The 26,959-nt window shown below is 38.7% G+C and overlaps 1 protein-coding gene and 1 pseudogene across 2 annotated transcripts in view; both read right to left on the bottom strand.

Annotated features, from left to right (window-relative positions):
* The window catches only part of arhgap21b (Rho GTPase activating protein 21b), a 47,754-nt gene extending 46,201 nt beyond the window's left edge, over nucleotides 1–1,553 (bottom strand). For both annotated transcript variants that reach the window (XM_049597811.1, XM_049597812.1), the window contains exons 1-2: nucleotides 1,310–1,553; nucleotides 132–331 (exon numbers count right to left, since the gene is read on the bottom strand). In XM_049597811.1, coding sequence (XP_049453768.1) covers nucleotides 132–203 — 72 coding nt within the window. In that variant the 5' untranslated portion in view covers nucleotides 204–331; nucleotides 1,310–1,553. The remainder of the gene's footprint in view (nucleotides 1–131; nucleotides 332–1,309) is intronic.
* A 1,720-nt stretch (nucleotides 1,554–3,273) lies between these two features.
* LOC125902392 (hypoxanthine-guanine phosphoribosyltransferase-like) lies at nucleotides 3,274–26,708 on the bottom strand (annotated as a pseudogene).
* Between the last annotated feature and the right edge of the window lie 251 nt (nucleotides 26,709–26,959).

Here is a 26,959-nt window from a genome sequence, read left to right as displayed (position 1 = left end):
AACAGCTGGGCCAAAGTGTCAAACACACTACTCCCCCACCAACACCAAACTGAGAGAGGGAAACCAGAGAGTCAGTTGCCCCCCACAGTCACTTTGGTGATTCATTTTAAAAGTGGACTTGTGTTGTTTACCTCACAGAAGGAAGACCTTGCTTGTTGTCTCTCATCATCTTCACAAGAATGAACCCAACGCGATGCCATCATTCAACTTCACTTAAAATCCTGTTATCCATGAACGCCCATATCCAAAAAGTAGCTCCAGCAGGATGCAAGAAAATATGTTCCTCTAGGTCCAATTTACACCTCCATTCTTGCTTGATTCCTTAGTCCGTCTGTTGTACAGAGGGGGCAGAGACATATGTTAATATTATTGCATTTAGTTTGTTGAATCACAGGCATGTTTTTAAATTAACAGCTCACACTGTTCAAGTGTGTGTAAGACAACATGACTCAATAACCCAGTTGTTAAACACGCATAATAGTGGACCATCCGTGCTTCATTTTGGACAATCAACATTATGCAACAGGTCTTAACCTAAGTCTATTTTCTACCTGATGTTTGTGACTTGAGATGCTGTGAAACAGGCTGACTTGGAGTACAGTAATGAAACGCTGTGTTATGAAATGTGAGCACAACGCAACAACGCTATTGATTCTCACTAAAGTACTCCAGGCAAGGTGTACACTTAATTGAGTATCGCCTTTGGTTTCGTGGACGGGGTGAAGACAGTGCTGACAAACCACATCATCACCGCATAATTCACGCAACAACAATTCAGGCTTGCTGTCTTCAGCTTCAAGCACAACAACGTGGATAGTCAACACTGCATAATGAATGGCCAGCAACAAGTGGACTACAGACGAGAGGCAGGGCGAAATACAGCTCTGCCACACATGAAGTAAAGTTACAACAAACCTATAAAACTGGGGTTGTAAAGCATGAGTCACACAAGCTCATTACACGGTTTATATTTCAACTATTAAACCACAGATAATGTGATTTAGAGATGAATGTGAGTGTCTCTTGTTTGAGATCGATGGTCAACGGGCAAGAACAGAGCGTGTCGAGCTGTTGTTCTCATGCGACCAACAAAAGTCGCTTTTCCTTTGTTACTTTTGATTAAATACCGACACAAAGGAGTTGAAATGGCGATGTAAGACGCCGTAGCCACTTTAAATGTGATATACTAAGTGAGCGCTGGCTGTAAAGCTTGTAAAGTGGGTAAAAGCAACTAAAGCAACTGAGGCAACAGGCTGCTCGGCGCTGCGGTTAGCATCCATGCTAACGGCTGGAGTTTAAACAAAGTTACCTGTGTAGTTGTGAGGCGTCATTACAGGCGGGCAACAGCGGCGGCGGTTGTCCATAAAAGCGAGAAGACAAAGTAAAATCATAGCTTGGGACCTCCAAGATGGCCAGGCGGTGTCATAATTTAATATACGTTGAGTACAAACGGCTTCCCGGTGATTATTCCAAACCCACTCAGGGGAGGCGCATGGTGTAGTTTCGTTGCTGGAAATTTTTGCTTCCAGCGATCCCGTCTCTCTGGGAGTCCACCTTCGGTCAACAGGACACTCTCAGCCAATCACAAGCGGCGTTGTATTCGACCCGACCAATCAGGTGAGAGTTTACAAAAGTAAGCAGCTCTGGTGAAAAGGTAGTGTTTTTAACCGTTCCGACAGAGTTCAACGAGTTGGGAGCAAATAACACACCGTCTGAACACAGTAGGAGTAAAACAGGAACACTGTCCACATTTCACACCTCAGGATTCTCACAAACAGACCCGCTTCATATAAACAACACGGCTGAACGAGGAGTCACATGTCCTGGTTCAAAGGGAGGTCGAGCAGGGCTGGCATGTGGATGGCAGTGGATGTGGAATGTGAGTTTACACATACCACACTGCATATAATCTTTACTCTCATTGTGCTGCCATGGCTCCAAAAGCAGATAACTTAAACACTCAGCAGTCCTTTAGGACACACAGGTCTGAGCAGACCGTGGCTTTTAGGCTAACATTAAAGCTGAGATTTTCAGGGCCCTGACAAATGTCCCCTTTATCCCTCTCCACCATAAGGGACCACCTGTTCTTGGGATTGGCAGCTTTTGTTGCAGAGGTCAGTTTAGGGAGGAGACTTGCACAAAGCTGTCCTGTCCAGCCAGTTCTGCTTCCAGTAGCTTTACTATGGATGTAAGCCTTGGGAAATAAAATGGAAATTTAAGGCCAATTTTATTGGTACCTGACAGACTGAACATGTCTGTGCACTACTGCCCCAAGAAAGTGTCAGAAATAACCAACTATCCTACTGACACACAATTTTGAGACACATGTACCCTACTTGAGTGTTATATTTTTCTCCTTACATTTGGCAGCTATTACTATTTTCTTGGAAGACAAGATTTCACATGAAAAACGTGATTATCTTATAAAATATCGGAACAAGAGCACAAGGTAAAACACTAAAACTAACTTAAGAATCATTTTGGGAACACCCTGTAAGAGCTGACAAAGACTCAAGAGACTGAATAGTAGGTTTTTCATCTGCATGCTTTTGGCTAAGAGTATTAGTTTCACACTCAGCATCAAAAGATGTAACCACCAAACACAGTTAGTAGTTGAAATGAGCTCCGCCTGAGCAGCTACTACAATGAAATAGTATTTTCACATTAATGATAACCCAATAATAAAATATATAAACATATTTATAGGGACTGTGTTTTGCCAACTTTAATTTTGAATAATTTAAGAACATTTTTGTAGTAATACGTAAAATGAAACACAGTCCTTTACTATGAACCAATTCTTGGAGATAAATTCAGTTAAAAGGTCAGAGAGTCAATTTACTGTAATCCCCAGCAGACCTCGGGCCAAGAAAAAACGGTTTTGTTTTTATGGCACTTTGTGTTCCCTGCTTAAAGACTGGGAGTCATATGTCAGGTGTGTACAAAGAGCACAGCCAGTCAACACAACGGACTCCCCTTTGTTCCTTTTTACTGGTTCATTTGCACGTTACCTTTTGTTGTTTTTTTTAAACAAAGACTGAGCCTGATGATTCAGGATGCAGCTTTGGTCAGTCTTAAAATGAGAAAGATGCCTCAGCAGCCTAATACTATTAGGACTGTATAAAAATACACAATTAAAACACAAAAATGACTCGGAGCTCTCCTTTGTTTATCATCACAAGGTGTTTCTATCTCATGAATATGAATTCTTATCAACATCTGAATATACACTGTGAGAATGTGAGAATAACGCAGTGATGGATACCTCAAAAATGCTACAAAACTTTACTGGTGTGTTAAATTACAAAGGGAAAATACAGAAATGATAAAAGAATCCCACTACACCTGAAATACTGAAAAAACAAAGAGGTAGTTAGCAAATAGTGTTTACAAAACTACTGTGTTTGCCCCTGAGCATTAAAGGTGACAGCAGAGCTGCTAATGAAAACACCAAAAAGGCAATATTATCAGAAAATGTAAAATCCTACTACTAACTTCCCAATAAAACAACTCCCGTTCACTTTAAACGTTTCCTTTGTTACCTCATCACACACTAATTAAAACAAAATCTATCACATTCACACAGGTCATGATTATCAAGTTCTTTACATTGCATACAAGAAGTAAAATTGAGATGGCATTTGTGTTAAAGTCAAACTAACAAAGGCAAACAGTAGCAGTACCACAGCATTAAACATTTCCCACATGAATAACTTTAATAAACATGAAGAATGGAAGTTGCAACATGTACCGTCTTTGCTAAAATTACCAGTTAAGTGTCAGTGTCTATTGTTAAAAACAGATTCATAGAAGGAATGTTAGAACAAAACAGGAGATGCTGGAGATCAAATGTCACGATAGCAGCTGTAAGTGAATGGCATCCCAGGGAAAACGTTCAGGCTTGCTGTTAGATGACATCTGTGTGACAGTCGCTGCCTCCTCCAGTCCTTTTTTAAATGTTAAATCTTGTATTTCATCTTTGCATTTTCACTGATCACACAGATATGCTGAAAAAGAAGAAAGAACAGTTAATACAAAATGTCTTTATTTGATGATACTAAGTGTTACTAGACACTCATTATGACCTCCCTCTGAACCAGTGACTCTCAAAGCGGGGTCTTTGAAAAGTTGTCAGATTCATTAATTTAAATTATCATCATATCAAATCTATTTTTAAATCTATTTTATTATCATTATTATTAGTAGTAGTAGTAGTAGTAGTAGACTGACAAAAGGCGGCATAGTTCAAATAATATTCTAATATTTAAATCTAAAGTAGTTCATAGATTATGTTCCAAGCCAATCTAATGAATCGTTTATTTAAAATCATCAGAATCCACATTTTACTTAGCCTATGTATGCGCAAGAGTAAAACACTGCACTTTAAACTTCTCCTGGTATGTGTGTATGAGTCTGTATGTTCTGAAATGTACTTCAAGTGAGCTCTTTTCTCTTGATGTGCGTTTGATATTTTATTTATGTACAGTGTTACTTGCAGCGATTTAAAGGTCCAGTGTGTAGGATTCAGGGGGATTTTTTTTGAAAGAAAATGGAAAATAAGGTAATAGGCATGCTTTCCTTCATGTACGAAATGATGTCATGTATGAAATGTTGCACTTTTGTTACCTTAAAATGAGCTATTTATTGGGAGTGAGTCCTTGGAGATCACCATGTTGAACTGCCATGTTTCTCCAGTAGCGCAGAACGGACGACAAAGAAGAAAACACTGGCTCTAGAAACGGCCATTTGCATTTTCGAAGCGGACACAGTAGTTAGCAGCCCCTCCGCAACAAGAGTGAATTTGAAAGAGACCTATGTGGATAATTTGACTCAGAATAAAAACCTCCTGAACCTCTGGATCTATAGTTATCAGAGAAAAAATTTGAAAACACGTTAGAAGGTGCTGGGGTAGTGGCCTGTCTCTAACATGCCAAACAATGTCGAATAAACACTAATTTGTAAAGTGAAACTGCTTTATTTAGAGTTTTTACCCATTTAAATCACCAGAGGTCTCATTTATAAAACAGTGTGCAGGATCCATACTAAAAATGCATGTACGAACAAAAAACAAAAATTGCGTGCTCCAAAAAATAATTCAACAATCTACAATCAGGCTTCCACCTCACCATCTGCGTTTCCAATTTCACATCTCCAAAATGTCTTAAGTATGGGTCAAAGTTTCTCTCTTAAGTCTGTTTTTATAAATCACAACTTTTCTGTTGTAAGTGGCATACACCTCTTTCAGGCCTCGTTTTGTGCGTACGCAATGTTTATATATGAGACCCCTGGTCCATTTGTTTCGGAGAGGGGGAGACCTCTGTGAAGAACGTGGCCTATAGTAAAACCTCCTGAATGACTGGATCAGAAACAAGGTGAGCTCACATTAAGGTAACAGATAAAATAGGTCAGCACATTTTAGCAGGTCCTGGGCTAGCGGCCCATGTGCGAGGTGCCAAACAGCATCACAGAAACACTGATTAATAATGTGAAACTTGTTTAGTTTGTGTTTTTTCTGTGTGAGCACCTGGTTCGTTTGTTTTGGAGAGGAAGAAACCTCTGAGAATAATTCGGCTCGGAGTTAAAACCTCCTGAACACTGAGGGAATTCTAACAGGGAGAAGTTTCAGCTGGTTGCAATTTGCAATCCTCACTGCTAGATGCCACTAAATCCCCCTAAATCTTACAAACTGGACCTTTTAATTGATCTCAACTGCTTTGTATTATTGGTGCTCTATTCTGTAATCTATCTTGTAAGAGGTCCTTGGCTGAAAAACAATTGAGAACTTCTGCTGTAAACAGTCACCGTTGTCTAAAATAAGAAAGACAGTTACTTACATTTAAGTCTCTAAAATACTCATTGTAGTCTAGGGCATATCCCACCACAAACCGATCGGGTATCTCAAAGCCGACATCTGAAATCAAAGACAAGATGGAGCACTAATTGTAAATATTTCCATGGTCCACTGACTCACTGACTGACAAGCTGCAACGATTGTTTAAAGCGTGAATGAACCGCTGACTCATAAACACATAAAAAGGGTTGGTCAGGTACATACAGTCAGGACAACATGCCGAGTTGTGTGGCAGTCTCTTCACCAGCAATCTGGGGGAAATAAAAGTAGACAAAGTCAGACAGTATATCTTTCTACCTGTCACATGTAGGACAGGTTTGAATTTTAAAACTAACTGAAACCTGTTTCACCTATTGTTTCTTTGTTACCTCTCTCTCTTTCCCCCTTTCTGTCTAGACTCGGAGGCGGAAATGGAATGATTCACACAGCAGGACAAGTGGGCTGGTTTAGTTTTGAGGTCTTCGCAGCCATAACTTACCCTGCTACTTTGATCATTTTGGGCTTGAAGGCTTCAACATGATTCAGGAGAGTCCTCATTGTCTTTCCGGTGCCGACTATGGCCTGTAGTGGGTAAGTCAGAAAAACTGGATTGAGACTGCCAGTAAGAAAATGCAGACTAAGACAGACTCATCTCACAAGTGAAAAGGAAGAAGTTGGTCACACTGTAGTTTTATTACATAACAGCTTATGAGTATTCTCTAAAAATGACTTCCACTGGAAAGAAAGGGAATTTAGACACCATGTGACGTTTTACACAGAAAACGCCTCTGACCTCTGCTATAAGGAAGAGGTTCAAAAGTAGTGATGGAACAAAGCCACAGAAGTACGCTTTGTTATCTTTGTCATGTAGATGTAGGTCAACATGCCCTTCACGTGAAAGGACTGTCCTTACACACTTGCACTAAATATTTTTCACTTGTGACATGAGCAGAAGGTTAAAGCATTAGTGTCCTGTTACTCATGTAGACTGCAGTTTCTTAACCTTAAGTATGAAAAGCTGATCACATAAAATAATAATAGTTTTAAATAAAACAACGTAAAATTTATTTTAATCATTTTAATAAACTTACAGACATATCCTAATTTTGATGTGTGCTTCTTGCCTATCCAGCTGCAGATAAGTTGAAGATGTCCATCAAAAGTAAAAAGCTGTTTTTGTAAAATTCTATTAAGTACAAGTAGATTAAAAAAAAATAAAGCTGCTTTTTTCTTTATTTAAATCCCATTAGCACCAGCATAAGGACTTGCTACTCCTCCTGGGGAATAGCACATTACCATGGATAAACACAATAAACTAAACAGCTCATCTTGTCAGTTTAACATTGAGTAGAACAAAGAAACAAAACTGTAACCCTTCTAACAAAAATTAAGCCAAATACAAAATTATTATTCAACCATAATTCCTAAGGATTCATACCAGACTTGACCTTGATCGTCATGCAAATACATCATCATTTATAATAAACGTAAATCCTTGTCCAACTGACCTTGAATTATATATTATCCATCCTGTGCTTTCATACATCAAATTTTAAGAAAATAGGGTATTAAAAAAACATATCTCATTCTTTGATTTTTTTAAACTGTTAGCTGAAGAAAGGAGGACGCACAACTCCCATATTTTTAAAAAACAATGGGTGCAAGTCGCAGAATTTCTCCACTATCTTATGATATTAAGCAGGCTGTTTTAAAACACTGGCACATTTTAGCTAGTGATCCCCTCATAGGACATTCTTTCCAGGCCCCGCCTATCTTTGCACATAAACGTGCCAAGGATATAAGAGACACTTTAGTCAAATCTGACTGTTATGTTCCACCTCAACATTTCTTCCTTCTAACCTTCCTGGTGGTAATTTTCCTTGTTTTAACTGTGCCCAATGTAGCGCCATGATTAAAGGGGACATTTTTCTACATCCCCATACGGGCAAAAAGTTCCGCATAACAAACAGAATTACCTGCAAAAGCAAACATGTAGTGTATCTTCTTAAATGTGCATGTGGACTGGGTTATGTCGGTAAAACTAAGCGAGAATTGAAAACAAGGATCTCTGAGCATAAATGTAGTATCAGAAACAAAGATGAGAAATCCCCAGTGGCCAGACATTTTAATTCTGTTGGCCATGATGTCTGTACACTCAAATTTCAGGGGATTGATATGATCCAACCCCTGAGAAGAGGTGGTGATAGAGACAAACTGTTATTGCAAAGAGAAGCTAAATGGATACATATCTTGCAAACTGAGAGTCCTAGAGGTTTGAATGAAGAACTTCTTTTGAGTTGTTTCCTTTGACTTATCTCTGTAAGACTGTCTTTGATGTAAGGTATGATATTTGCTGTTGTCCTTTTGGACCATTAGACTTCATGATATTTTGTCCCTTTTTTATTAATAATTTTTTGACACATTTGTATTCAACATTTTACAGTGGTTCCACTTTTCCTTGAAGCCCCTAATTTCCCCTTTTGTAATTTAAGGATCTCTTTCTTCTTTTTTAGAGACTTGTTTTACCTTAACTGTCCCCTCCATTATTAAGGCTTTCTATTTTATACAATGGATTAGTGGAGCCCTGTAATCATTTTTAAACTTTTCCTACTTTATATTTTTGAATATTGAGATTGGTGTGTATTAGGTTCTGACTATTTAGCTGGGGTTCTCTTAGTCCCTAGTTGAGTTATACCCAGTGACTTTACAGCCTCTTTTCAGTCACTTTAATTCTCCCCTTTTCCCATTCAACTAGTCTGAGTCTGTATAATTTGTATGTTCTTATGTTTTCAATGTATTTGCATGTTTCTATTAATGGATTGACTTAGGTGCAACAGTCTTGACAATTGCTCTGTGTCAGCCTGTCATTGGCTGCAGCTGCAACACAGATGGTTTCTATTGCCTCTCATTATACCTTGCATTGTGATTGGTGCTAGAACTTTACCTAACAAGCTTTCAGTGTCTTTGTCTCTGTTTGATACACTGAAGAAGGCTTTGGCCGAAACGTTTGTTTGTTTGTTTGACCGTGTGTTGCCCTAGTAAATTATATATTTTGTCTTTTGTGAGTGCTGTTGCCCACAAGTTTTTTTTAAACTGTTCGCAAATTGTTAGCAACTTAAGCATTTATTTGGCATTAAGTCTCTGTCACCTGATGAATGTAAGTCCAATATTTACTCTCTTTAAGCTCTATTTTGTACAAAAGAGGATTATGGCCACCAAATCACTGAAAAAAAAAAATCAGAATATTATGAGAATAAAGTCATAATTTTTGAGAAAAAGTCATAATATAAGAAACAACTTAGTATTTTGAGAATAAGATCATAATTTAGCTGAAAAAGTCACTATTTCAAGAAAAAAGTCTCAATATTATGTGAATAAACCCGTAAATACAAGAAAAAAACTGGCAGTAAATTAAACCTATAAAGAGAGATGAAGTCCACAAAGGGAAGAAGTCGTGGAGGATATGTGGGTCAGGACTTTCACCCAGAAGGCCCGAGGGTTCATGTGTCGTGTGAGTCTATGTTGACTTATTATTTTCAGTTTTTAGGATGTTTAAAGTCATGAATGCACACTGTGTAGATAAACTAGACCAAGCACAGGACTTTGACCGTTGTTTAGGCCTCCAACAAGACGTCCCATTATGGTTTAAAAATAGTTCTAAAATAAATGTATTGCCCACCTGGCCATCAGCTGTACAACCTTCCTGGACATGTTAGCAATGACGAAATATGACATTAACCCGAGCCTGTTCTACCTATAACCTCAGCTATTGTACTAAATTGCATGTACACCGCATGATTTCAGCAGCTTCATACACCATAAAAAATTAAATAATAGGTTAACCAAGTCTAAAAATGAAAAGCCATGGGTCACAAAGGCTGGTCTCCTGGGTGAAAGTCCTGTGCTCCATTCATCCACCACGACTTCTTCGCCATGTTGACTTTGTTGCGCTTTCTTCATCATCTGACTTTCTGGCAGTAAATTTGTGAGTTGTTTTTTCTCTTAGGTTCATGTGTGTATTCGCAGAATATTATAATTTTTTTTCTTGAAATAGCATGATTTCATTTTCATTAAATTATGACTTTGGTCTTGTAATATTAACATTTTTTTCTAAAAATTAAAACTTTATTCTCCTAATAATATGACTTTATTCTCAAAATCTCAGATTTTTCTTTCCTAACTGTGTCCCTAATACTCCACTGTAGCCTGGCTCTTTAGTTGAAAATGCTTAAATGCTTCATCCACTTAGTGGCTTACTTTGTGTGTTGGGGTAGTGTACAGTAGATTTCTCAGAGATTTTTAGCCCTGGGGCCGAAAACAACACAGATGAGAGTAATGAGACCGAACCAAAAAAGTACATCTGTACACTGTAAAGCCAAAACAACGAGCTGAAATATGCAAAAACACTTCTTGGAGCTCAGGGGGAACTGGAGAGTTGGGTATAAATTTCTGTGGGCTCATCATTATGAGAAACCCCTTGACATAACTCATGACCATTTCATCCATTGTTAACTGAATTGTCGTACTGAATAAAGTATCAAAGAAAATAAAGATACTTAAAAAAGATTCGTTGAAAACACTGCAGTAAAGACATTTCCATTGTTTAATGCAATAGCAGCCACAGTCAATGTATGACTGCAGGGGCCTATTCACAGATGCTTGAGCACTGACTAATGACCGTTCAAATCTTTAATCATGAGATGTCTACATACAGTAAGTAACCATGACTGAATAGCCATATTGATTTCTTTCCTGTAAATGTCATTTCTTCCCAAACACAGGCTAACAAGAGAAAGTTTATGATCATGCTGGAAAAAAGCTCTTATTCTCCCAAATATAGGTCAGCCAGTTAAAAAGTTTCCTCATGTTCATCTCCCGGTCGCGTAGAAGAAAATAAAACTTTAAATGGCTCCTGTTGACCTGGATAGCCGCCACGGCAAGAAATACAATAGGCCCATTTGGTGAAGGGGAAAAACAGAGAAGCAAAAACATGGTTGACTCACCTCGACAATCAGTACGTTCTTACAGGAGCATGTTGGGGAGGGAAGAGAGGGAGGGAAGCAAACAATTATTGTTGGTTAGGGACAGATAGCAGACTGCAGTATCTTCTAATCAGCACACACATTCAGAGATAACACGCACACAGACTAATGCAAAAAAAAAAACTGAAGGAGGTGATCAAACACTATATACTTGCAGTAAAAAAACTGACAAAGAATTGTTGAAAAGCTGTACTGCTAGGTTTTGTCTTATACAGCAACTGATGACTAAATTAAAAGTAAATCAAAAAAAAAAAAAAAAAGAACAGTAAAAGCAGAAGTGTTGAAACATGAGCTGCCACACTTATTAAAGCAGGCGCTCTATCAGTAAGGCTTTTATTACATTTTATGATATCAGTGATTATGCAAGGAAAAATGTCAGCAGAAAAATGTCAGCGCTGTCCACATTGGAAATCCATGTCCCTTCAGTCCTCCTTTGAATGTCACACTGAAATAGCTGAGATTCTGCAAATGTTTGTCTAATCAACTGGAGACAACTGGGCACTATTTATGTTAAGAGCCACAATCCAAGCTTTAGTTCAAGTTATGACGGCCTTTTCCTATTTCCAGTGTCGGAATAAAATCCTGAGAGTCTTGCAAGATTGGTGGCGTGCTCGCATGATCTCAAATGTTGGTGTAAAGTAAAAACATGACCACATTGCATCAATCCTGACGTCCCTACACTTGTTACCGGTTGATTTTAGAATTCATTTTTAGATTTTATTGATTACTAACAAAGCCCTGACCAGACTTGCTCCAAGTTGTTGAACAGAAATTTTATTGCCCTATGTTCCCTCTTGCAACCTGAGATCCTCCAATCATCTTTTCTTGTTGTTCCGAGGTCACAAAGGTGATAGAGCCTTTGCAGTCAGAGCTCTACAGCTTTGGAATGACCTGCCTGAAGAGATCAGTGGTCATGAAACTCAGTCCTAGCTGTCTTTTTCACGTCTTGCCATTCCGACATAATCAAACATGTTTAATATTCTCATGAGTTTTTAGCCTTGACTCATGTAAATAGTGAAGAATAGCTGCACTCTCTCCAGCACCAAACAAGAAGCGTCAAACTGGGTAGTCAGGAAACAAGGAAGGGGCCCAAGGGAGGCAAGAATGTGAATTTCGATTATCTGGGACTTTGGAAAAGGGGGACAAACTGGAGGAGTTGTTAAGAGTTAATTCAGCATATATCTCATCCAATAACCTGCATTAATTTTAGTGAGACATCTTAATTTTTTAAAGGGTTTACCTCTCATTCCCACCGTCCTCTCCCACTAAAATCATGCAACTAATGGACATGCTGCCGCTTTGTGACATCATTAGAGAACACAATGTTTGTTTACATGGCTACGCAGATGACACGCAACTATACATCTCTGCCGAACCAAACGATGCTGCAGCTATAAACACCATTACTACCTGTCTTTTGGCAATAAATAAATGGATGAACAATAATTACATACAATTAAATGAAGACAAAACTGAAATCCTGCTTGTCGGCCGTAAAACAAAAAGAAGAATGCTTCTTAATAATCTGGGGAATATAACTCCCTGGATTAAATCCGAAGTTACAAGTTTTGGTGTGATCCTAGATTAAGATCTAAGATTCAATTCCCACATTAACAAGGTGATGAAAACCTAATTTTTTCACCTCAGAAACTACGCTACGTTACGACCATTTCTGAATGAAAAAGATGCAGAGAAATTGATTCATGTATTTATTTCAATCAGAGCAAGTGCAGCAAGCACATCAGGCCAGTCTGAGCTGCTCTGCACTGACTTCCTGTTCCATTTAGACTTGATTTTAAGCTCCTCCTCCTTGTATACAAAGCTCTAAATGGGCTTCGACCGAGCTACATTGCTAACTCCCTTGTTAACTATTTGCCTCCAACAACACTGTGATCACCTGCAGCTGGTTTACTGGAGGTTCCCAGAAACAGCCAGAAGAAGATCAGGGATGTAGCCTTTGTCAATTACACCCCAAAGCTATGAAACACACTACCTATTGATATCAGGGAAGCTAGCTCGCTTAATGTTTTTAAAAGAAAGCTAAAAATGGATCTGTTCACGTTAGCCATTAACTAGCTCTGACTTCCTGATACAGGTCTCAAACTCTTTGTTGTTAAGCTTCTCGCTGCCAAAACTCTTTTAAAATCCTACTTGATTTTATGATTTATAGTTTTACAACTATGATTTTATGAATCAGTTCTGTTTGATGTTCATTTTGTCATGTTTTTTTTTTTTTTTTTTTTTTTTTACCAACAACAGCTTCGGAAAAGTCACCAATACTGCCTAAAATGCTAGATCGTGTATCTGTGAGTATTCAAATCTATGCACCGACCAGATACCATGTAATTAGAATAATAGTTGTAGTTTTGCAAACCGTGACCCTGCAAGATCTCAAATCTTTGTAAAATCTTGTCTTGAGTTGTAAGAGGCTGTCAGACTTTAGTCTTTAAAAGTCTTTTCAAAGTCTTCTAGTGCATGGTCGGTATTAGCTAGGTCACAATACATAAAACTTTAACTGCCATGTAAGTGTATGCAGTTTACTCCACTTTCCAAACAAAGGATTCAGCCAAGCATGCAGACATTCTTTGTTTAGGCCTCATTATTCATACAGATTTATTTAGAGTGCAGTAACCCCTGGAGGAATATAAAGGACTAAGCAGTATATTAAAAGGGGAAGTCTGTCAGATACACTATAGGGAGGCCAAGGCGTTACATGAACTGTGTAATATGTTTCTTGTCACACTATTAGTTCACTTCTTCCAGCAAAACATGGCAGCATTCTGTTACAAACAGGTGACTAAATTTAGCCGTACATCACAGGGAGCTCAGGGATTTCACAAGCACACCTAAAATACTGTGAGCAAAGCAGCAGGCAGTGACTCAAGCTTACTACCTCATATCCTATTCATGTTTCAGGCATTTATGCCACGCCTGGCTACAGGGCACATTAGCTTGTGAGTGTGTGTGTGTGTGCTCAGCTAAGGGGTGTGTGTGACTGTGAGCGTTCAGAGCAGCTGATTAATATTACCTAGAAATACTCGTGCTGACGTATGAGTCCAGTAGTAGTGGTTGAGTAATTCATCCCACTGCATACACACAGATACACAGAAACTAAAGAAAAAGACCTGAATAAGAGTAGAGACATATCAAATGCAGATGCTTACATGTATCAGAGCTCACTGAATGATTTGGAGAGTATGAAAATGGTGTGAATCAAATGCTACAGTCTTTACAGTCACCAGATCTCAACCCACCTCAACAACTATGGCAGCTTTTGACCAACGTGGAAGATAATGCTCTCCACCACCATCGCCATGAAACCAAATGATACAGTATAAACTTTTATTTTTAAATCTTTTTAGTGCCATCTGTGGTTGACTTTGTTCACATGCACAAAATATTCTGTTTTTTGCCCTTATTCCATACAGAGAAAATCCATATTTAGCTGTTTACATGGCTGATGAAAATTAATATTTAACTACTATTCCTGTTTACATCAATACATCTCAATTCTGAATATCTGAAATTGATTTAAAACTCATTGTCCGCAGTATCAATATATCAGTACCAGCTGTGCTTTCTCACTCTCTCTTACTGTTCATGTTCATAACAGTCATTCTGCATTTCTCTGCTACTAACCAAGACATGAAAAACCACTGTTGTCATGTTACAATCTTGTTAGTGTGGCAGCAGTGTGAGATTTTCACAGTATGATAACCATCTCAGAAAATATTGTGGCTTCACAGTATCACGGTAAAACAGACTTTATGTTATTATCAGTCAGAATGACCCTTAAAGGAATTAAAACAGAGGGGTTATTTTTGGTTAAACAAACCTTTTATTACTATATTTAAAACTTGAAACCATTTTTAATTAAAGTCTGTGTAAAAAGTCCTCCTTTTGAAAATAACTAAAATAAAGTAGAGATTTTCTGTCCAGTTGCTTTCCCCCCAATATCAGAAACAAGTAAATGCACACGGTACGATAACTGAATTTTAATATCATGGTATACCTTGAAACCGGTATACAGTTGCAACCCTACTTGTATTTATCTTTTAAGGAAAAAAATAAATTGTATACCTGGTTTAAAAAAATGGAATTAAATATCAATATTTTTCAAGGTATTGCATCAAAGTTGGAACTTCTAGTATCATGACAACACCGTGCAGCTGAGCGCACTCTGATTAACGTGCCCTAACATGTCGTCTGTGTTGGGGAAAGTACATTTTAGTTTACCAAGCCACAGGATTATTCACAGTGACACATATTTTAATAACTACTCTCAAAAAAATGTGCTTGTCAAAATGAAACTAGATTTAAGTCATAGTTCAGTTTCATCCAAACTACATCACAGAAAATGATCACAATCTGAGTCTGGAATGTTAAATTGTTACATGAAGGTACAACTGGACTGACACTGAGTAAAGTGTGTGTTTGACTAGGAAAATGCTACAATCATTATTTCTTGGTTGTAAACCAGAGTGTGATTTTCATTAAATGACAACTGTGGCCAACAAGCTGAGGCACCGTGCCATAATATACAGCAAAAAACGTCATTATTATTTCATACTATGAATATGTGGTCTATTGATTATGTCCTCTATATACGACTAGAAATTGTTGTAAAACGAGAAATAACAACACATATTTAACTACTCCCCGACATTGTGTGTCAGCTGGAGCTGTTTGTCATTTTGTTTTGTCTTTGAGTCAAAATGGGATTTTTTCCAAAGTTTTCCACCGGTGGCGACTTCAACCGTGCGAACACAAGCTCCCTCTTAAATTCGTCCAACAACCTTTTTGAAAGGTCGGTGTTGCGATATTTGCGCATATAAAAAAAACCTGATATCCAAGTCTTTCATAATGTTTAAAGTAGGGATGTACAATATTGGATTTTTTGCAGATAACCTACATCAATATATCCACTTTTTCCTTACCTAATTTTAGTGATCATCAAGTCTCTTCTGTAGTGGAATTAACATCATATTATACATGCATACTCTTATCATGGTGGCCGACCAGCAGATGGAGACATGAAATACAATAATTTTCAATTCATGTAATATTCATTCATTCATTCATTGTGCAAATGAACAAAAAAGTGTGTTGGACGATTCTGATATTGTTCATTTTGAAGCCGATATTGGCCAATAGTGATGGCATGCTGATCGTGGCGTGTATCCCTAGTTTACAGTAGGCGTGTTTCTCCTTCAGACAAAGGCCTTGTGTCGCTCCTAGAACACGAATAATACCCACATATCCCACATGTCCTAATCAGAAATGATTCAGAGTAAGGCCTGATTAGGAATATGCTGTTTACATGACCCATATATAAAGTTTGGAATGTTGTCATATTCAGAATGACAGTGGAATATTTTGTGCATGGAAACACTTACATTCTCAAAATATTCCTTTTTTTTTTGCCCTTATTCTGAAACAGACAATTTTCCTATTAAGCTTTTTTTGCATGCACTTGCTCCTAAAAAAGGAATATCAGCATATTCCACACGTCTTAATGAGAAAATATTACATTTACAATAAATAAAGGTTGTATATATAATTGAGACAATATCTTGTGGAGGAATGGTGTTCATTCCCGTAACAGATTACAGACTTGGCGAGGAGCGCTGAAGCTGCTCTACAGACTCGTGGTGGCCTGACTCCATGCGACGCTTCATGTTAGCTTTTCCTTTACTTTGTCACCTATTTGTATGCAGATACTGTTTGCACAGATGAGTTGAGAGATAAAGACGAGTATGTGTGCACACTCTGTAAACAAGCTGCCGGCATGCACACACCCATAGACAGGCTGTTACATAAGTACTTCATGTTTACATCAGCTGAAGAAACACCTGGACAAAAACTACAGGTCAGGTCACACATGAACTTGTGCTCACAAGAGCCGAAACAATGAACTGATTAATTCAGGAGAGTCATGTTTTAAACGCTGTTGTAAAATGGACCTGCACTTGTACAAGCAATTTTTAACACCCATTCACACACACACTCACACACTGGTGGCTGAAGCTAACTTACAAGGTGCCACCTGCTACTTTTTTAAACACACTTTTTAATGCATTCACACCAATAAAACTGTCCTTTAAAGCGGTCGTTCTTACCGCCCATTTTAAAGTGCTTGTGACTCCTTAAGGATAGTTATAGATTTTTTTAAGTGGGGTTGGATGAGGCACTTATCCGTAGTCAGTGTCTTACATACAGTCGATGGCGCCGGAGAGTTCCCTTGTTTGGAGAAGCAGATAGGAATGCCAACACAGAAGCTAAGCAATGTACTGCTGTGGCCAGGGGGGGGCAACAGCAAAACGTATTTTAACCACCTAGAAAAAACCAATATGAGTTAAAGTGTATGCTATATTTACAGTATTTTCATTGGTATACCTTGCTGATGGGAAGGTCAATATATCGCCCTCTTCAAAGACACTCCTTTGACACGGGGGCAACACAGGAGTTGCTGGTCTATTGTGGCCTCGAACAATTCGTTGTGACTTTGGAGAATCCGAACTAACCCTTTAAAACACCAAAATGACACAATGACACAAACTAACTGATCAAGGCAGCGGTAGACCAGCAGCTCCTTTGTTCAGCAAGGTAAAACTACTGTTTTTGTCAATGGAGTCTGGCTTTGAAGAGTACGATAGAACAACTTTAGTTCCCCTTCAGAAACCGCTGCCCGACAGCAAGGTGATGTGGTGAAAATATTCTAAATATAGCGTACATTTAAACTGATAGTGCTTTTTTAGGTGGCTAAATGTGTTTCATTGCTGACCCCATCCACAGCTGTACACTGCTTAGCATCTACGTCGGTATTCCTGCTTGCTTCTCTAAATTGGGGACGTACCAGCCGCCATCTACTGTATGTAACACACTGACTTTGGATATGTACCTCATATAATACCACTTAAAAAAATCACAGCTATCCCTTTAACACAAAGCATGTCTATGTGCTGTTCCTTGTCGTGGGGTGCATGTCTATGAGTTAGAGGTGAAACTAGGGCCGTAACGGTACATGTATTTGTGTCGAACCGTTCGGTACGCAACTTTCGGTTCGGCACGACCCTGTACTGAATTATTGGGCGCAGGATATTATTTTATTTTATTTTGTTTTATTTTAATTCCGTTTTTTGCAAGCCGAACCATTTAAAATATCTAGTTCCCCGACGGACATAATTGAGTGATGGGCCGAGTCCAACCATAAATCTCCGCTTTCACTTTGTGCAGCGCATTCTCGCATTTTGACAACATGGCAAGTGAGCCTGACGAACCTGAAGACCCACCCACAAACCTTAAGTCCTCCGTTTGGGAACACTTTGGTTTCGGGGTAAAATACGAAGATGGAAATAAACAAGTGGACAAGACAAAAGCAGTGTGCTGACACTGCAGAACAGCGGTCGGGTATGTACTTGGAAACACGTCTAACATGCTAACACATCTAAAGCGACACCACCCGAGTTTGAACGTTAACCGGCACGACTAGAAAAAGCAATCTGGTATAAACTATGATATCGTCGTCGTTTAAAAAGAGAGAGCGTTTCCCTGACCGTCACGCTAAAGAAATAATCAACGCCATTGGAGTTGAGTAAAATTATTTAAGCTGCACTTTATGTTTTGTTTACTGCACTTTAACAAAGTGGGAAAGCTAAGTAAGTTCCTAGTAAAACTGAATCTGAGCAGGCTTTAAAGCTGACCAGCTGCACTATACTTTTTATTTTAATTGAGTAAAACTGTTAAAGCAGAAATGTATATTTATATTTTTCATTCAAAAAATGTGTTTAAAAAACAGCAGGATTTTATTTTTCACTTTTATATTTCTATTTTCATTCAAACAATGTGAAAAAGCAGGATTATATATATATATTTGTTTCATTCAAAAATTGTGTAAAAAGAGTTAACTGCTGTGGTGGTATGTTTTAATAAGGTTACCAATAAGTAAAAGATATTTAATAGTTGTCTATTTTCTTCATTATTGTACCGAAAAAAAACGAACCATGACTTGTGTACCGAGGTACGTACCGAACCGAGATTTTTGTGTACCGTTACACCCCTAGGTGAAACTGTGCAATGCTTTATAATAAAAAAGCAAAAATTAGGGAGGATCCTCAAAAGTAAAGATCATTTTGTATATCAGATTTTTTTTCTAATTTCCAGCTCCATATCTCACAACCCCCTCAGTTTATCTACAGACTAACCACAGACACAGAATCAGGTTGGAAATTTCACCTTTAGTCAATGGAATACGCTGTCAGATCTGGTAACAGTCAGCTCATACACACGCCTACACACACACAAACAGACTCGAGTCCAGTGATGCACAGATTTTGATCACACTATAACAAGACGAGCAGATGAAGAGCGAGCCTGTAGCCTGCTGTCATCCTCCTGATCTACACTGATAGCGAGTGTATCCTCCCATTTACACAGATTTTGAGTTTTGCTTCCACTGAGATGAAGTGGAAGAGACCTTTAAACAATCACATTATAACAGTTGGTATCTGATCACCGCTGGGTTTGTCAGAAACTGCCATCTTTGATCTCCTTTACGGAAGCACTGAAGCGTTGCCTCGAGGTGGAGAGGGACATGGCAGATTAGAGGGAAGGCTGCCCTCTTGAGGCTGCTGTCTATCAGTACCCACCATCTCAGTGTTTGTTTTACTGTAATGCAGCTTATGATAATGTCTCAATGGACTCAGATGCAGTTCTTTATCAAGAGAGGAGCTGTTTTTAATCAAGTGTTACCTTTCCAGATAAAAAAGACAAATCCTCTGCTCCGACTATGTGAAGATCCTCTGTCGACTGGTCATTCTGTGGAAACCAAAAAGTTTTTTTCTTAATGTTTACATGTGTTTGACACTTTTGTGATGACATCAGTGAAAAATGCGTCATCCTGAAAAATCTCGGTATATTCTCAATTTAAAAGAGGTGAGTCCTGCTTTGAATGTAAGGCACATTATTGGACAAGACAACATTATCTTTCTGGGGTGTTTTAAAAAGGATGTCACATTCATGAACAGGAATAATCTCCAAACTTGAAACAAATGATGAATTTAAGGTCAAAGTGTATTTTATCGCTCAAGGCAGTCACATAATATTAGCCATATACTAATTTAAAGGGTAAGTTAGGTATTTTTAAACCATATTTTCATGTCTAAGTGACTAATAGGAACATCATTTTTTTTTAAACTGGTCAAGTATCAAGTGAGAGGGCTGCAGTCAGCAGCCGTAAAACATGCTATACTATAACCAGTCAGGGCATTTGCACACCTTAATTGCGGCCACTAAAGGTGTTTGGTTTTGTCACTGACAGGCTCAGATTGTCATTTTAAGTGTCTGGCACATTATGAAAAGGATTCCTACAGAAACAGGCCTGTTTGTTTAACTAGAATCAGCCCAAAATCAAACCCACCAAACTCCATTTTAATAAACAGTGATTTTAGCGTGAATAGAGTCAGCATATTTTCACATCTAACTGGATGAATTAAGGGTTTATATCAACTACACCAGAGTTGGTCATTCCTGGATCAGTGGAAAGATGAACCAAGATGGTTTTTCAGAGTTTTATTGTGTTGATGTCAACTTTGAATTAAGTGTTTTTTTGTATGGAAAAAATCTCAGCACACCCAAAAACAGCAGGTGCGTAGGAGAGAGGCTGCAACCCCAAAATATCAAAAAAGGCTCCCGCACACTGTCTCACTCTCTTATTTTCATTTTATTTAAGCAACGTTTCGGTCAGTGTGACCTTCATCAGGCAATTAATTGTTTTTTAAAATGATAAATTCAGTGTTTATTTAAATGGAGTGTGGTCGGTTTGGCGATAGAGATTTTGGGGTTGTTTCTAGTTAAATAAAAAGGATCTTAGGGTGCTTTCACACCTGCCCTGTTTAGTCCAGTTCAATTGAACTCAAGTCCTTTTGCTCCTGAGTGCGGTTTGTTTGGGCAGGTGTGAACACAGCAATCACACTCAGGTGCGCACCGAAACAACCGGACTGAGACCTTTTTGAAGAGGTGGTCTCGGTCCAGTTACAAATGAACTCTGGTGCAGTTCATTTGTGGTGAGAAGGTGTTCCGACCTGGATCTGAACCAACTGCAGTCACATGACACATTGTTTGGGTTAAACATGAGCATGTTACAGTCCTGGAGGATTATTAATGTGCACCTCCTCCTGTACTGCCTTAATATGCACATTCAGCACATCCAATGCATCAAAACATTGTTTTCTAGTTGGAGCCGCGCCTCGTTTTCAAACTGTATGGTTTGACTAAAATGAACAATGACAGCAATATAGTCCACGATGAGCAGCGCTAAAATCAACCTGCGTAGTTGTCCCTCCATTGTGACATTAGAAAGTGTCACATTTATCTTGCAGGTGTACTCTTCTTCAACGTTTGCTTTACTTCCTGGATTTTTCCCACATGGAAATTCTGACCAATCAAGAGCAGCTTTCTCACACAAGGCATTTGGTCTGGTCCTCTTGTAAATGCTGCCGTGAGAACACGAACCAACTCTAGACAATTATACAACTTTATAACAAAATTAGTCCCTGATTCAGACCAAAGCAAGACAACTCTAGGCCTGAAAGCACCCTTACTCTTCAACAAAAAGATCTATCTATGTAAAGATCCTTTCTATAATGTTGTCAGACACTTAGAATAATAATCTGAGCCTGTCAGTGGCAAAAACGAACACTTTTAGTGGATGTAAACTGACGGTGCACACATGCCCCGAGCAGTTACTTTGTGACCTGTTTTTCAGCTGCTGGCTGCGGTCCTCTCTCAATACTGGAGCAATTTCAAAAACTGTTGTTCCCATTAGTCACTTAGACACAAAACCTGGGAAAATAGGATTCATGTGGAAAAATACTTAAGTTTCCCATTCAAAGTGTGTTTTTTTTTCTCTTTGCCTGTGCTTCAGAAAACACATGAAACAGCCCACTGAAGGCAAAGTTACACAAACATACCACTGTCATCATGTTGTATAGAATGTTACACACATCTTCCAACTAAGTCACGTGACCTCTGGGAACCATCATGACTGATAAACTTAAGCATGAAGAGCGCCTCTCCATTTTCACACATGCCACAGTGTATGAAACTGCCAGCGTCTGAGTGCTGTCTGTGCGTGGGCAGACGCTCACCAGGTAGCTCTTGAGACGGATGAAGTGGACCCTCATGGGGATCGTTTGGTTGGAGTTGCGGCTGAGAGCCTTGATCCTATCCACCAGGTCGGCACAGAACTGGTAGCCTCCTTTCAGCACACACAGCACCACGATGGCATGGTCCCCCAGGTCGTCCATGATGTTGCGAGCCAGACGCTCTGTCCTGAAAGAAAAAGAAGTGAAATTCGAATTTGCTCTTTAACGCTCGAAAGAAATGTGGTGTTGTCTTTCAGGATTCACAGCTGTGGGTTATCTATTTTTTCATTAGTCGTGTCTGTAGGCTGATGTAACCTCCAGGAGTCTTTTCATCAATGAGCACTCTGTCCAGGACGGCATGTTAATGTTCTCACTCCTGTTGATTGTACTTTAATCAGCCCAGATTACATTTGAAAGAAGGAGTAATTACACAGACTATACACTGGAATAAAAGCTCTAAAATACGGTACTATCCAAGGTGGTGATATGTCTGTATATGTCAAAGATACAGACAATATCCTGATGATTCCAGACTGGATCTTCGGCGGATCTTATTTCAGGATATTTCCATATTCGGACAAGATTGGACCCGGGAATATTCCAAATCCAGATACTTATCCGTGAAATATACCTATGATATCCTAAAACTATATCCCCTAAAGATCGTTTTACGGATCTTTTACCATATTAAATGCATCTTTGACAGATCATATTTTAGGAAATATCCATGAAATATGCATATACGATCCTAAAACTGTATCCACTAGATATTTTTTCAGATCTTTTAACATATTACCTGCATCTGTGGAGTATCCCGTTTTGAGAAATCATTAATCCATAAAAGATATTTTGTCGGATCTTTTAACATATTACTGTAAGATCCTGTTTTGACATATTGCATATAGCCTAAATGGACCAAATTATAGATATCTTCAGAATATTTGATTTTTGATATCCTGAAAACATTAAAACATCCATTAAAAATGTGATATTCATGTTTAGGCTACATCATATTGCTTATTTTACACTGTCTGTAAAGACTGTAAAAATATCTCTTACCGTCAACAGGATGAGGAAAATCTCTACACTTTACACTGTCACTGATTTTTTCTTTTTTATCTAGGCTACACTGAAAATGTAAGATGAACATTTTAAAGTAAGTGCTCCTCTTGTGTTACAGGCGCAAAGTCCTCCATGTGGCCTCAGCCTAAAAAACAGCTGCAACAAAAAGTGACACACAAAACAAACAGCATGGCACATGTTGTAAAGTCTGATGTGAATCTGCACCTACTGGGGCAATAAACAAGTTTGTCTTGGGTGCATCGGTACAGCAGACAAACGAGACAGGACGGCAGAGAAGATACTCCAATGGAACTGTGCTAGAAAGCCACATAAAGGTCCACAGGCTGAGATCAATGCAAAAATAGTGTATTTATTTAAGATATCAGTGCACAGAAAAGGTGCTCAAATTGCAAACTGATGATGATCAAGGACTGAAACATTTGCTGCTGTTTTTACCCTTTTTCTTTGCACATTTTTTGTGCACTGATGTCTTAAATTAATAGATTTTTTTGCTTTGATCTCAGCCTGTGGACTTTTTGTGGCTTTCCAGCCCAATTACATTGGTGTGCAGGTATCTCCTCTGCCGTCCATCTCACATGTTGTAAAATACACACAGTACAGTTGTAGTTTGAGGCAGTACTGTTTTTGTACGGCTGATTTGAGCAACAGTTATAGCTGCATTTTGTGCATAAAGACTCATTTTATCTGAAAAAATGTTTTGACATGTTCACAGAGAAATGAATATAGGCAGTACAGTTGCATTGGGGCCCATGGGGTGAGGTGCCCATAGAGACAGTGGATGGAGGGCCCGCTCTCTGTAGAGCAGAAAATGGGCCCTTGTGAGCGAATACACCTGTGTTCAAAGGAGAACACACATTAAAATACAAATCTCTACAAGGCAAACAAATCTCCATCAATGTTTTTTTTTCCTTTTGTGAAACAGTCAATAACAAAATTATATGTTCATTTTAGATAAACTTCATAAACTACAAATAAACTATTTAAAAAACCCATTGAATTAATAATTTCATGTTTCATTTATTTCATATACTGATCTGCAGTGATGATAGGTAACATGTATGCTGATGTTGTCCAGCGTGAAGTCTGTATTTGATCATGTGACAATACTATTAATATACAGTAGCTGTTTCAACACAAACTCTGGCACTGGAGCCCGTCATAACTACCGTGCGCCACTGTTTGTGGAACTTACACTTTTAAAGTTGTGTCCATTAGTATAAGGTGCAATAGTTTCAATATTTTAATTTTAAGTCATCCAAAAGTATTCAGATTAGATTGGACAAAAAAAAATGCAATGTATATTTAATGACTGAATACATTTCCAAGTAACTCTGCAAACAAGACATTTAAAGATGCTGCTTTGGGATGTGGGAAATAATAAAACAAGACAATCAAATTTCTTGCTCTTGTTTTACATCTGTGACAATTGTCTTGTGTAATTTATAACAGAGGAACCGGTTTCACTGCGTTTGACTTTATATTTTTTGACTAACATTAACATTTTGATACTGATTTTCATATTGGTTTTAAAGCCTTGTACTGTTCAAGTGAAACACATTCTGACACATGATAGTCTATCACTATACTGTGACGCAGACAGTTGCTCTCACCCTTATCTTTCTGACTGACTCTTCTCTAGTTTTGTGCTCTGCTAGTGTCCTTGTCACTACTGGTAGCATGAGGCGGTACCTGCAGCCCAGTCCAGCTCCTCCAGGATGGCACATCCATACGTGTGGTTACAAGGATTGCTGTGTCTCCCAGCACAGTCTCAAGAGCAAGAAGGAGATACCAGGAGACCGAGGAGAGCTGGACAGGGCCGTAGAAGGGCATCAACCCAGCAGCAGGACCGGTACCTGCTCCTTTGTGTGAGGAGGAACAGGAGGAGCACTGCCAGAGCCCCACAGAATGACCTCCAGCAGGCTACTGGTGTGCATGTTTGATTTAAGTAGGTTTCTACCCGAAATTGATCCAATATAATTGGCTTATGAGAGCATACATAACTCCTGAAAAGCTCAATAAATTTAATCCTAATATCCCTGATAGTTGTATAAAATGCAGAACGGAGAAGGGAACCCTATACCACTGTATATGGAAATGCAAATATTTACAAGAATTCTGGGAAAATATAACTAATACAATCTCCATCATAATCCAGAAAAAAATCCCTGTATGCGCCAGAGATCTGCATCCTCGGACTGTTACCGGAGACACTCTGTTTAATACATGCGAAACATCTTATTGCCAGACATTGAAAAAGTGTCTTAATGATGAATGAACTTTCTTCTTGCTTGTCGATTGAAAGACTTACATATACAATCAAACAAAAGAGTCATATTTTTCATAAAATATGGGATTCATTTATCATATTTTTGAAATCAAGACCTGATATCCTAGCTCCTTAAACCTAACATCTACCAAGTAAGACTGTACCCTTTTAATTTATTTTTATTTTATTTTATTTCATTTAAATTTTATTTAGGTATCGTTTCTCAGTTTGTTTCTCTTGTTTCTTTTTATTTTATTTTACATACATAATATTTTATTTTTCTTATTTTTATGTATACATAAGTATCTTTTTGTGTTTTGTTTGTCAGTCGAGTATTTATATATCTACTTGATGACATGTAGGCGTGCTGTACATATTGTAGCCACAGGGACATATGTACATATTTAAGTTATTTTCTTTATTTGCAGCCGCCAACATAACAACACATTATTGTTATTGTTTTCTTATACTGTTGGCTCTGTGTTCAGGGTTTGGGGGAGGGAGGGAAGTTGTTTAAAGACTTGAAAGATATAACAAATTATCCTGAACGAATGATGTACCAAGTTCAAAAATCAATAAAGATATGTGTTATAAAAAAGTAGGTTTCTACCCCCTAAATGACATTAACTGTAAGAACTGTGATCTGTTTGTGAGTTGTTTGTTGTGTGGGCGGGGTTACAGTGATCATATTGTATTACATGTGGCAAAACCCCCCACAGGTAATGCCACCATAGGCTATAGCACATGATAGGATCCCTCGCATCTGTCTAAGGACACGCATAGCTTTACAGCAGAAACATCTGGCAGGCTCAGACAGTATCTGATAGGCAGCAGCAGGGTAAGAGTTTGGTGTGTTGTACCTGTCCATAATCACGCCATGCGGGATGAAGACACAGTCTAAGTCTCCGGCGTAGTGAGCTGGGTAGTTGAAGAGGTCTAAACTGTAGCCTGGCCAGTCATCGTTAATCTGGGAGGAAAGACATGAACATCGTGTAGTTTCATTGTTGATCGTCTAACAAGCAGTAAAACACCATCACTAAGTCTGAAGCCTGACACACGTGCCTCTCCAGGAACTACAATCTACAAGGTGCGTAAAGTTGTCTGAACGCGCCTGTGCGTCCACGAAGGAGGAAACTTGTCGGACGTCATACAACACTTGTCCCTGCATTCCCTGTTGTTTCTTAGATTTAATTACCACAATCCCGCCGCTTCTTCCCTCGCATTGGACGGCAGTGTCTGCCATGTTGTTTTCCTGCACGCACACAAACGGCTCTTGTCTGAGAGGAAAGTGGTGTTGCGAGCTTTGTGAAGGGTTTGGCACCGTGCGGAGGGAGGAGGAGCATCAGGGTGGAGGAATGCTCCCTGTAACTTTCATACAGTTTGCATCCATCTGGGTTGTGTTGTAATACGGTGCTGCTGCCGCCAGGGGCAGCATTACACTTGCATGGCTGCTGCTTTCAGAAGGACAATACTTTCTGATGGCTGATCAGGGAGCAGCTGAAACAGGACTTTGGTCACGTTACTAGCAGCAGTGGAAGAAGTATTCAGAACCTTACTTTATGAAATATAACAATACCTACTTACAAGACATAGT

Source organism: Epinephelus fuscoguttatus, linkage group LG15, assembly GCF_011397635.1.
Source record: "Epinephelus fuscoguttatus linkage group LG15, E.fuscoguttatus.final_Chr_v1".
Taxonomy (NCBI): domain Eukaryota; kingdom Metazoa; phylum Chordata; class Actinopteri; order Perciformes; family Serranidae; genus Epinephelus; species Epinephelus fuscoguttatus.
The sequence above is the reverse complement of the archived record's forward strand: the minus strand, read 5'-3'. Positions and strand labels throughout refer to the sequence as shown.